Source organism: Carettochelys insculpta, chromosome 31, assembly GCF_033958435.1.
Source record: "Carettochelys insculpta isolate YL-2023 chromosome 31, ASM3395843v1, whole genome shotgun sequence".
Taxonomy (NCBI): domain Eukaryota; kingdom Metazoa; phylum Chordata; order Testudines; family Carettochelyidae; genus Carettochelys; species Carettochelys insculpta.
This window is the reverse complement of record NC_134167.1, coordinates 9,080,590-9,094,057: the sequence shown is the minus strand read 5'-3', so window position 1 is coordinate 9,094,057 and position 13,468 is coordinate 9,080,590. Positions and strand designations below refer to the sequence as shown.

The 13,468-nt window shown below is 43.7% G+C and overlaps 1 protein-coding gene across 1 annotated transcript in view; it reads left to right on the top strand.

Annotated features, from left to right (window-relative positions):
* The window catches only part of ZMAT4 (zinc finger matrin-type 4), a 160,531-nt gene that overhangs the window by 61,522 nt on the left and 85,541 nt on the right, over positions 1 to 13,468 (top strand). The window contains 1 exon segment of the mRNA XM_074981568.1: positions 1,600 to 1,704. Within this exon segment, the coding sequence (XP_074837669.1) occupies positions 1,603 to 1,704 (102 nt within the window). The 5' untranslated portion in view covers positions 1,600 to 1,602.

Here is a 13,468-nt window from a genome sequence, read left to right as displayed (position 1 = left end):
CTGTAGTCAGGCAAATTCTGTCATCTGGCACCAGTCAGGTCCCAAGGGTGCCAGAGTAGAGAGGTTCAGCCTGTATAAAGGGATGAGCTAACACTCTGGCTCTCCCTCATTTACCTCCCAGCAGTTCACTATTGCAGGGTGCCTATGGTTCAAGTCCGCACCACATGTAAGCAGAGGAGAATTAACACCATTGCCTATTTGGTTTCTGGCTGGAGATCTGTAAGTGTCGCTTTGTATCAGTTTGTTAGATTTGAGTGTGAATGCGTTCCTGGATTGTCAGTCTATGCTTGACAGGATGGTACAATGAAAGCTTTGAGTACCTAAAATACCCGCTGGACTGTTGGGACCAGGTTCCCAACCCATCATTTTCTAGAGAATACAAATGGAGGTTACACTTACAGCAGGTAGCAGAAGTGAGGGACACACCTTCAAACTAGTGACTGGCTATTAGAATGCCAGGGAAATGTGCTAGGCTAAGTCGACACTAGAGTAATCTGTCGACAGAAGTTACTGTCAGCAGGTATTGTCCAACAAAGCTTCTGTTGACAGATCGTGGTCAGACTGCAAAGCAATCAAAAAAGCAATCTGGTCTGTCAACAGAGCAGCCAGACAGCCTGGCCACCCTCTCAACAAAACAGCCAGCTGGAAGCTCAGCAAACAGGGCTGCTCAGTGTCCCGCACTGCTGATAATCCATTTATGTCTATTCTCAAATGACTTGGAGCCGTCAAGTGAAGCACACAGCTAGCCTATGTAAAGACGAGTTTTTATTGCTGATAGCTTTTCTGTGGACAGAAGGCCCCCCAGAGCATCCACACTTGCTTTTTATCAACTGATTCTGTCCACAGAGGCATTCAGTCTCATGAGGGAGTGGCAGAACACTGTCAACAAAAGTGCCGCATTCTGTCAATTTACTGTTGACAGAACACATTTGTAATGTGGACGTGGTGTGAGTTTTATTATTAAAAAATAAATATTTTTATGTTTGGTGTTTCTTTTCCAGTCATTTCATTTGCTGTCTGCTGTTTCCTCTGAGTCCATTATTTTATTTATTGTACTATATTGTAACGTAAACCAAGAGCCCCAGTCCGTATTGAGGCCCCATTGTATTACAGGGCATCCTGGTTCCTTACCTGAAATTTACTTACCTAAGGAAAAGACACAGCAAGTCAGTAACAGACAGGAAGAAAGCAGAGGAGGGAGGGCAAAGCTATTTGCAATAAAACCTCATCTTTACATAGGCTAGTTGTGTGCTTCACTTGACAGCTCCAAGTCATTTGAGAATAGAAATAAATGGATTATCAGTAGTCCCTACTCCATGGACAACATGTCATTTATCTGAAAATTGCATACCAGACATCAAGCTGGAGCTGCTGATACTCTCCGTACTTACATGTGCACTTACTGAATTTAAGATGCTACAGCTTTGTTTGCCTGTAATGAATTTTGGAGAGCAGCCAACTTCTTCAGAACATTCATTTGCTCCTCTCTTCATGGACCATTGCAAAATGTAACTGTTCTGAATTCTCTGTGGTATGTGTTAACCCTGAAAATAACCACCCCTTCTGTTCTGTTGTCTCTTTTGTTTGTATCAATCCAAGCAGATGAAGTCGTCTGACATTGACCAGGAATTATTCACAGAAAGCTACTGCAAAGTGTGCAGCGCTCAGCTAATATCAGAATCGCAGCGAGTGGCACATTATGAGGTAAGACCATCTCTGTTGTTGCCAGGGCAGTTCCCCACTCTGTGCAGGAGGTGCGGGCCTGCAAGAACCTTGAGAAATTCCTTGCCATGAAAGGCTTCTGTTTAAAAACTCCCCAAGGCCACAGATTCCTTGGCCTTGGATTGGTATGGCTGCCACACGCAAATGCAAAACCTCTTTGAGATAGCTTCCTGTCAGGTACTCTCAAGCTCTTCAATCCTTCCTCTGGAGAGAGCTCAAAAAACCTGTAATTTTCTTAATAACTGACCTTGAAGTCTTAGGCATGTGCCTGCAGAACCTCCGGCCATCTAGGACACAGGGATCAGATCATGGTCTTAAAAAGATCATTTTTATTAATAAAACAAAGAAAATAAGTTGGTAAACCATTGCTTGCTTGCTAGGTGTTACAGAGCAACTGAAAAAAAGAAAGATTAAAAAAAACCACTAAGAATTGCTTCCCTGGGACTCAGTTTAAAGGGACAGTGTAAGGGGGCAGGGGGCTGCATGTGCTCAGCAGGGAGAAGTCCAAGAAACCCCCAAATAAAAGCAAATAACTCGATCGTGTGTGACTAAATATTCTTTGTTCTACTCACATAGCTGTTGTTCCAAAGTTTAGTCCTTCCATGGATGTCACGGAATATTCCATGCCCGAGTTCCTGGCTTAATTCATGTCTCGCAGGTTCTGCTCTGGTCACACACACATTGGAACAGGAAGGTCACTACTTTCATTTACAAAACCCCACACTCTATTTTCATTGGCTCTTCTGGCTTCCTGCCAACAGTTCCCAATTCCCTAGCATTCCTGGAGACTCTCTGGACTCACTGTTTAGGGTGTTAACCCTTACAGCAATTTAGTGAACTGAATGGCTGAACTGTTCAGAAAAGGTTGTTTTCCCTCCCATTCAACGCAGTTACTCAGAGCCTCAATTTGAGAATGAAGTTTTGCAGTGGCTATAATATATCACTGGAAACTGCAGAATTCTTCCCTATAATGGAGAATTCACTTTTTGGGTGACCACTGACTGTTGAGACAGAAATCGAGAGACTGTTTTCTAACTTTCATAGTCCTGTGCTTAGAGAACAGTAAAACAAGTCAATGAGCTACGTTGAGGGCGGCCAGCAGGCCAGCGAGGCCCCTGGGCAAGATGAGGGAGGCCAGAGCACCATAGGGCATCAGGTGGAAGAGGCATGAGGCAATGTCAGCTTCCCACAGCCAGCCCTTTTGCACCGCTGGGAATGTGCCAATTGGACTCCAATGTTGATTTAAAGGGCCAGGAGCTACAGCCAACTCCAGGCCCAGGGGCATCTGCCTCCTCTGCTCACACCCCATCAGCAGTCCTGGCCATATCCGCTCAATATATAGACTGGAATGGATTTTCTCAGGTTTCTTTGGCACTTAGGAATGTTTGGTAAGGCTGCTGCGATGTATGGACTGTTTGTTTTTTTCTGCTCAGCCTCATTGCATTAACACCTAGTGGATAAAACTTATCCTTTAAGATTATTGAATCAGTCCTTTATCAAAAGGAAATGCATGAAAAAAAGAAACCTTTGTCTCTGATACTATAACTGGTCAAGTAGTACTTAAAGTGAGACAGTGCAATCAAAAGTATAAATGCAGATCAACATTGTTTAAAGTAAGAATAATTTTATTGCTAGTTATAATCTCCAATTGTGTGTCCAGTGTTTAAATAATGCCAGTGTAACTTGCGTGCACCATCTCTTTTTGCAGTTTGAAGGCTCTGTTAAAAAACCAGCTTTCAAAAAAGAATGTCATTAGGGAGATGAATTAAGAGTTCAGAAATCTGAACTCAAGGTTTCATACTAAATGTTGTGTGCTATCAGTTGCTGAAAGGAAATTTCTAATTTTGCAGAGAATGGATCAGTTTTTGTGTGTATTAAAGCACTTAAGAGGTAGGCAAGCTATAAACAATTAGGAAAGATATATCATTAGAGACGTGCTAGAACAGCAATTAACAGCACTGCACATCATCCAAACAAAATTAAATAAATTCCCATTAAATGGGGGAGGGAATCACAGAAGGATATCCCATTGTCTACTGCTAGCAAGAGCCAAATAATGGAGTACATACCCTGCCTTGACTTGAGATAGCAGAGCTAGAGGGAATACACTGCATGGAGCTCTGGAAGCAAGAGGTCTAAATGTCTGTGAATGTGAGGCTGGCTTAGTGTCAAGGAATGCATGGGATCCAGAAATGAAAACAGTGCTTAGATTGTGGATTGGCTGCCATGTGGGGCTGTGCTGGGTTAAATGGGAGGAGACTGCATTTGGTGGGAGGTTGTGGAGTATTAATCGCCAAGGCACTTCAGTCACATACTTTCATATGCACCCCAGCTGTGCTGCTAGTATCAGTGATAGGGGCTGATATGGAACCTCTCTTTCCCAAACCAGAACACTGGGAAGCTAGAGGGAAGGGGAGTATTTTTACAGGCAGCTTGAGAGTGGGGGGGCTCCTTTGTGCCTGGCTCTTAATGATTTAGCAAACATGGAACTCAGCAGATCCCACTGGGGTTTGCATCATTTTCAGCAAAATGACAATTCTGTCCTCGGGACCCAAATCTCAGCTCCAATCTACATAAATGTTTTGCCTGGGGTATAAATTTGAGAGAGAATTTGTCCCACTGTTGGCAGTGGAAATGGCGAAGAGCCTTGATCACTGCATGGTAGATGAAGACAGGTCACTCATAAATAAGGACAGTAATCACAGTGCATATTTATTTATAAAGGACTTGGCGAAACAGCCTTGCCCCTGTACACACAGCCCTAGCTTCCCTAGAGATTGAAACGGAGATTCCCAGCAGCTACTGCCAACTCCAGGGCAGCAAACTTCCAGCTCTTGATAGTGCTGAACAGAAACCAAATTTCAGTCCACAGGAGATGAAAGTGCCAGTGCACAAAACAGGCATGGCTACGCAATAGCAATAGGGTATGCTTGGCAGCCTTGTTTTTTCTGCCCTTGTAATTGCTGATGCAAGCTGAGTGGTTAATTCATCGCAGCTGTTTTGGAAATGGGGAAAACAACCTGCTTTTGTGTTGTATATTTCTGGAGCAATGTGTTGTGGTCTGTTGGCATACCTGTGCAATCCCAGCAGACACAAGGAGCAGCTGCTCCATTATGTAACCATGCCTACGAGGCTCTGTGACACAATGAGTACTATGAACTGGAAATCAGAAGAGGCAAGCCAAACATGCCCAAGAAACTGGAGGTCCAATGACCCAACCTGGAGCATTCCTTCCAATACAGCGAGAATGTTGAGTTGCTTCTGAGAAGCAGGTGCTTTGCCAATAGCAACAGGTAGTAAAGATCTCCAGCTTGCTCCCGCAGTGTGTCACATTCCTGTGTTGGCAGGCCAGCCTCCCGTTTTTCCTCTTTGGAGCACAAAGAAACAATGTTCACTTCTGAGACAGTCCCTATGAAACCCAATGCCTCCCAGGCAGTGTTCCCCATAAGCTGAGTGGATGGGCAGCCACCCAGGAGAGATTCAGACGCTGCCCAGCTGATGAGCAGAGCGCCCACAGCCACCCACAGTGGGCGGCATGTGTTTCCACTGGTGACGCACATTTGCACATGCCTTGGGGCACATAAAATTTATTCCGTCCATGGATAGAAAACATGAGAAGGAACCCTACTCCCAGACATTTGGGTACTTTTCAATAAGGGAGAGAAGACCATGACTGACTATAGATCAACTTACTGCTGAATGCAGGGGTTGGGGCGGATGTAAGCATTGCAGTGTATCTCCTGTTGACCCCCTAGTCTTCAGACACAATGTTTTAGAACAAGAAATGCTGTTACAGATCGATCTTCCAGGAATGTTGCTACAGGGAATGAAAGTGGCAGGTGGAAGGGGCATAGATATGCAGCTGATCTAGTTTTATTTGATTTTGTTTCTTTCAGTTGCCTTTTATTGTGGGGGAAAAACACTCCAGTATCCAGTTCTTAGATTTTGTACTCTGGGAAGTGTGGCACCTATACCCACTGGCCATGTCACACCTGCTGTGGTCTCTGCTGGCATTGCAGGAGATTGATTCTTGGATGCAAAATTTTGGAAGGAATTTTCTAGGGCATATTTTAGTTTTTCTCCTACATGTGTAGCCGTGAAACAAACACCATTTATGAGCAGCAACTCCCAAAATGGTCTTTGCTCCGAGAGCATGCTCCCTGCAGAGCTGGTATTTTTTAAAGAAAAGCCTTCTTTTCCTGTAGAAATAATTGGCTGTTTGTCACTAATGTCTCATATTTCAGCCTCCATAGGAAAAGATTAATTGTGCAAAAGCTGGTTATGACCCTTCCAAGACCCATCCCTGTACCCTTGAAGCACCATTTGTGGTGCTGGTGAGCCAGATTTTCATAAGCACTCAACAATTATTGGTGCCCATAATGGGAACTGAGCTCATTTGGAAATGAGACACCAACTATGAAAGTGGAACACATCTAAAAGTCTAGCTAGTATTCTGTTTTGCAGAGAGTTCAGGGTAAAACTTGAACTTGTTCCTGGGCTGTGGAGATTGGACAGTTTGCTATTTCATTAGGTGGGTGTTTTTCTCCCTGTAAGTTACACTCTTCTTTCAGATCTTAAAGTTGCCTGTGTTTCAGTGTAGTATTGATCTTTTCAGAGTTAAGTTGCTTTCTGCAGAGTTTGATTCTTTGGAAAACAGGTGCAGCCGAGAATTGCTTCCATCCTAGTATCAACAGGAAATCATCCTGAGTCCCTCTCCTTCTGTTTCCCCATATACAATGGGTGTGCTTTCATGAGACCTGAGCAGTAAATAATTTATTGGATGCACTTAGCTTTTTTCTGTTTTGGTGTTAAGTGAGCAGTGTGTGACTTACCCAGATAATTAGTCATTCACAACTACTGACCAATAAATCTGAATTTCTGACTGATGGGCTGGAATGGCTACTTTTAATTGGATACTAAAGTCACAATGTTTTGTTCCCTGGATGGATGAACAAATCAGGTTTCTAGTGAGAATTTATATGAGTTCAGAATTCATTTTCCATAATTATTCTCCAATATGTTTGTTCAGCAGCTCACGGAGTGCAGTTCTATCCCGGCTGAAACCTTTATGCTGCTGTAAAAGAAATGATAAATAGTGACAATCATTTAAAGATCATCATCTCCTCCTACACGTTGAACCTCTCTAGTCTGGCAACATCCATAATCAGCATGATTTTAGCTGGCTAGACAACCACTTATCCTGGGTGTGGCCAAGTTTCCCGCAGTCCCATAAAGTTTGTTTACAGCCGCCAGTCCTGGCTCCCAGTGTTCTGTGCTGTTATTTTGCTCTAATTTACCCCTAAATGTTTTCTAAAAGCCCAGTCAGCAGTGCCAGTGTTGGTAATGTGCTAGACAATACTGACCTCCTGAGGCTCAGCAAATTCTCTCTGTTGGCACTGATCAGGTCCCAAGAGTGTTAGACTAGAGAGGTTCAACCTGTACCAAAAATAAAGCTGATCAGTGTTTGTCGTGAAGAAAGTTTACCTACTGAAAAATATTGTTTGGTCAAAACTCAAATTTTTCACAGAAGAATGTCAATTCAGACCAAAAACAAAAAGAAAAAATCCTGAATGAAATGTTGAAACTCAATTGTTTCATTTCAACTTCAAATGATGCTTTTGGTTTGGATTTTTTATTTTATTTAAGAAGCTGAAACAAAATAACAAAATTACATTTTGCTATAAAGTCTTTCTAGTCAAAATTAAATGGAATTGATCATTTCATTTTGAATCATCTGTTGAAATAAATGTTCATTTCAAATTGGTCTGAAACTTCCTGCAGGAAAACTGAGGTTTTTCAAATGAATTAAATTTCTATGATTCTCTCTGCAGCCCCCAACAACATCTCCTAGGAAAAAAGTTGATTTTTCTAAAATGTTCAGAGAAAACAAACCCAGGGGTTTCTTAGGTTATAATCAATTTGGTTAGGGGACCAAATCTTCTCTTGGCTCCTAGCACAGTGGGGTATTGATGTTGATTGCGATCTTTTGGATCCAACTTGCAGTACAAATGAACAGAAACAACAAGGGTGTGGACACAGCCACAGAACATTCTCACAGTCAATGGAGCAAATATTTGTAGTTTTTTTCTGAGACATGCAACAAACTCCATTTTTCAAAGAAATTTCCCAGACAGGGCCTTAAATGCACACAGCAGTGAATTTTCTGTTCCCAAACTCCATTTTGGCCATCTGTCTTTATGTCAGAACATATGGGAACAGGATCCCAGCACAACCAGATGAAGCTAGGCTGTTCATAGTCATATGCACATCGCTTCATGGGCTAATAAGGAATAGGCATAGATACTAATATGAAGAAAAGAGACTTGGGCCAAAGCTACAGCTGGTTCCTTGGAGAGCTGTGCAGGCTGCGTGGCAGGCTGCGGTCTCCTCTAGCTTTGTCATGGGAATAGGACCACTGTGGGCAGTCTGTGCACTGGCCCATAGAGTGGATTTGCGCTGCTTTGCCCTTCGTTGTTTGAGACTCCCCCTCTGAGGACCAGCTCCTGTTGCAATGCATTGTGTGTGTAGCCGCAGTAGGCAAAGGAGGTCTTTTGTTTTGGAAGATGGGATGATTGCTGGGGAAGGTAGAACAGAGTGGGGCAGACTGTGGTTGGCAGCTGCCTCCCATGGCTGTTGTGGAAGGCTCAAATAAAAATAATCCAATTGTTCATTTGACAAGCTGTCTGTGCCACACAAGAACAAGCACACGCCCACCTTTTGCAAGCATGGGAGGATGACTTCACAGCTCCCGATATTTGAGGGCTTGATCCTTCTCCAGCTGAAAACAGTGGGCTGGAAGCCATTGTGTTCAGTACTTCTAGATCAGATTCTGGGAGTGTGATTCTACATATACTAGACATCCAAGATATATCCATGCATCTGAGGTGTCGGCTTGTAGCCACTAACACATTGCAATTTATTTTGAGTAGCCTCTTCCATGCAAAGATATAGATGATATGCACAGAGGGAGACAAAGAAGCCTTGAACCTACCATACAACCTAGCCATGAGTGGTGATGTTAGTGTCATTGGAATAAAGTCTCTACCTGTAGGCCAGGGGTCAGCAACCTTTCCAAGGCGGAGTGCCAAAATTTGACCTTTTAACCTCTATGGATGGTTCAAGTGCTGGTGAGACTTTTTAAAGTCACTGATAGTCCTACTTACAACAGGTTCATTAATAAATAAATAGCAATGGAGAGCTTTACTGTTTAGGTGGTAGTTGGTAGCATTAGCTGGTCTTTTGTTACTCCACAGGTGGCATGGCTTTGAGTGAGTTCCCAGCTGCATGGGGGAAGATGGGTGGGGCTGAGCTCCTGCTTCACATGCCGATGAAAATCAGCTCACGTTCCACTCTTGGCACCTGGGCTGGGGGTTGCTGACCCCTGCTCTAGGCCATGGCGTGAAACCTCAGCATATAAAAGTAGACATTTTTCTGTGTGAAAATGTGGGGAGTGGGGGGGTGGGGGAGGACTCATGAAACCAGAAGGTTTTAATCTTGGCAAACAGAAATAGTTAGTTTCACTTAACTCCTTTATTTCTTGTCTTCTTTCTCACTACTTAGCGGAGGTGGAGGGCAGACAATTTGTTGACAGTTCTGTGCATACTAAGCAGTATTATTTCCAAGGGCAAGAGTAGCAGGAACAATGACAAAAGCATCTGAATGTCTGCAGCAGATCTTCACTTCCATCCAGACATGCAACAAAGACCTTCCCTCATTTGGTCTTTCTGTTACGATTCTCTCCCCTCTGCTGCTCTGTGTCGCCCCTGTACAGCTATCGTACCTCATCTGCATTAAAATCCACCAGTATCCCCTTCTGTACCACCCCTTTCTCGCATACTACTTTTAATCCAGAATGCAGCTCATGAGAGCACAGAGGTGTGTAGCGGGAGTTGAGGGTATTTGTGTGTAACAAAAGCTGCATCTGCCCAAATGCAGAACATGTGCTAGCAGGGTCCCTTCACACTGTTGTGTTGAGCTGCACATTTGCTGTTGCATTAAAGGTATCAGTTTTCCAATGACAATAAGCGGGTGACAAGATCTGAATACCACTTACCAAATCGGAGGTGGACCAAGCATTTGAATTACAGTCCAAATTGCAACCACAAGATGATACTTTGGACACTTACATGAACTCTTTCCATTATAGTATTTTATCAGAAATTATTATTTTATTTTTAATTCTGTCAGTGCCACTGGAATGAAATACACAAATCTGGATGTCTGATGCATTCCCTGCTTGGTAACAACATGCAGCACTGCTCTGAGTTGAGAAGTTTTCTGCATTGTGATTGGCTCACCTGTTTCCCCCCCGTGGGAGAATCAAGGAAGAAACGGAATGACTGGATGAGTGGATGAAGCAACTCTGAATAGGACAAAGCAGTACAGTGCAGGCCAGGTGTTTCCAAGCTGTCTGCAGCATGCAGTGGCAAAGGTGCTCATGCACAGAGGAAAATAGAAAGCAAAATTCCTGAAGAAAGGTGATGCAGATAAAGAGGATACAGACCTCACATCCACTAAGGTCATTATTGGGCATAATCTGGGTTGGCTTTGGATAAAACCCATCAGATTTACAGATATGATGCCATCTGACCTGCAGTGGGTTGTTTTTAGGGAGTAGGTGTTTCTTACACCTTCCTCAAAGCCTGGAGTGTTGAATGACATTGGAGACAGGACAATGGGTTAGCTGCATCAAGGATCTGCTCCTGGGTTCCTAACTCTGATGTGAGGAGCAGGTGCCAAGTTCTTAACCTCCATGAGTTTGTCTATATAGCAAAATTATTCTGGAATATTTTATTCCAGAGGTATTATTCCAAGATAAACTATTCCAGAATAATGCATCTATGTACACTACAGGGAAACCCTAGAATAAGCAAAACTTATTCTGAAATAGTGTGTCTACGCACAAATGAGCATATTCGGATGCTGCTTCCAGGGGCTCTAATCTGACATACTGTGTCTACACAGCAGAATTATCTCGGAATAAGCTCTTCCAGAATGTCTTATTTTGAAATAGACACTATTCCTTGACTACACAGCCACTATTCTGAAATATCTATTTCAAAATATGCACTATTCCTCATACAATGAGGTTTATTTGAAATAAGACATCTGCTATTTCAAAATTATTTTGAAATAGCAGTTGTGTTGTGTAGATGCTTGCAAAACTATTTCGAAATAACAGCTGCTGTTTTGAAATTGCTGTGTAACCATACCTCATGGCACTTAGCTAATGTCAGAGAGACTTGGAAAGTCTTGTAACATGTGGTGGCTTTTCAGTGGCATGTTTAAAGGGCACCTTTCTTTACTGGGCTTTTTTCTCGGCTGGACATACAGCCAAGTGACTTTTAAAGGCGAATGACCTTTTCATCCAGTCCTGACCTCACCAAATACTCAGAGTCCTTCAAGCACAATTTGAAATGGGAGAATTGATATTTTTAATATTTATATATAAAATCCGTGGATGGCAAAAATGCAGCAGCAGGTGACCTGAGTCAGTAACCCTGAGCACAGTGACCTTTGCAAGGCCTGTTTCAGTCCCCAGGTGAGCCCAGGGATGCAGATCAGATGAACTGTGCTGCACCAACAGTCTGTCAAATTGTGTTCCCTAGGCCTTTGTCAGCAAATCTGTGCTATGAATGCATCTTCCACCCTTCAGAGCTGTCACTGCTTTCTTGGTTGCCAGAAACCACTTTGCAGGGTGATGATGGTAAAACTCTCCTGTGAGTGAAAGCCATTGCAGCTATGCGATTACCTCATTCTCTGGTTAGTGCACACAGAGGTCACTGCCATGTATCTAGTGGGGGTGAATACAGAATGCACACCACTCTGGAAGGAGAGACAAGGTAATAAAGCAGACCTTGAGAGTACTGTGTCTGGCCCGTGAGACATTTTGTTTACTATCATCCCTGGGCGGGGTTGCCACATTTTTCAGGTTCCACACTAATATTAATAAAGTGACACTCACATGAAGCAAGGGCGTGGGAAGTGAGGTGTGTGTTGCTTGCACACAACAGTGACTGTGAGAGCTGTGTGCTCCCTCTGCAGCCAATCAAAGCACTGCTATGTTACCATTAGCACATCCCATAAATTCTAGGTATGCATGTGCCATTAGCAAAACTACCCTGTCCTGGGAGTGTGTCTTGGTTACAATAATCTTGTGGCCCACTGAGATGAAGGAGGGTCACTCACATGGCCCACTCAGTAGTCCAGGTTGCCCATCATTATAATAATGGGAGGTTGGGAGAGAGGGTTTTAACCCAAGCCTGGAGGATGATGCTAGAAGGATGCAGGGATAATTCCATTTTGGATGGAAAAAATTAGGGGTAACCCTGATGACAAGGGCTGCATAAGGACCTAGACTTATGCTTTGTTCAGACAAACATCGCTACTTTGGCTTGGAGGGAGCAAAAAGTGACTCAGAGCTGATGCTAAGGTCAGAAGAGCTTGTTTTCTCGTTGTCTTTTTCTACGCACCTCTGCTGTTCAGCAGTGCTCCCTGCATGATAAGCTTGACAGGCAGCATCCCTACGGCGTGTTTGTACAGCTCATGCCATCACAGATTCCTGGCCTGGGGGCGCCCCAGCCAGACAACTAGCAACAATAACCCTGGATGAAATCTCTTCGTGACATATGCTCCTGAGTCTGACCCATCTCAAACTCAGAGGGTCTGGAACTCTCAGAGAAACTCCTCACGTGATTGATTTCCAGACTTGTTTCAAAACCAAAGTTAGTGATGACGGCAGATGACTGCTGGTCTACCTGTACAACTCTCTTGGCATTTTCTCCTCTGTCATTAAAATCCATATTTACAGCACGTGCTCTCTGACTCGCCTTCCCTCCTGCATACCGAGCCCATTTGCTCTTAGCTGCTCTCACAGCTCGCATCTGTAATGAAGCTTTTCCTTCCAGCTGTCTCCATGCAGAGAGCTGCTGCAGTTCCTTGGGGGGATTTACACTGTAAATTAAATGTTGGGTTTCTCAGGAAGTCCTGGTGAGTTGCCAGCTCCATTCAGACAATGTTTGCAGCCGTTAGAAAGATGTTTGCATTTATTTTCACATTTCTCCTTGAAAATCTGGCAGTAAAACTACCAAATAGTCAGTAGTGCTCAGGCTGCTCATTGAGCTGCATGTTCATGGCCACCTTTGCTCTCGACGTGACTGTCAGGGTAAAGTTTACGGCTTCAGGTGCTTGAACAACATTTCGTTTTTTGACCAAAGGATCGTGTTGGGATTTTTAAAAGAAACCCAGCAAGGTGCCATTGGTGTGTGGTATCATTGGCACTGCTCATACACCAGACAATGAGTAACCAAATGGTTGCTATGTAGACTGAAATGTGTGGGGAAAGGCAGAGACAAATGGGATAAACTTCTGGCCATTTATTGTAGAAGTGGCGGGGATCTCGAGAGGCCATCGAGTCCAGTCCCCTGCTCTCACAGCAGGACCTATCCCCATCCCTGACAGATTTTTTTTAAAAAAATCTGATTTGCCCCAGACCCTTGAAAGGCCCCCTCAAGGACTGAACTCACAATCATGAGTTTCAAAGGCAAAAAGCCAGCACTGATCCCTTTGGCCTGGCCTCCAGGGACAGAGGCTCTTTGGAATCACTTGCCATGTCTTAGATGATGGATTCTGGTGAACAGTATCGAGTGCCTCACCAGTATCCTTTTTCTGTGGATAGTTTGAATGATTCTGAGGTTCAGCTGCTGCTCAGGCTGTCCAGGGACCAGGAATTTGGTGCCAATTGGAA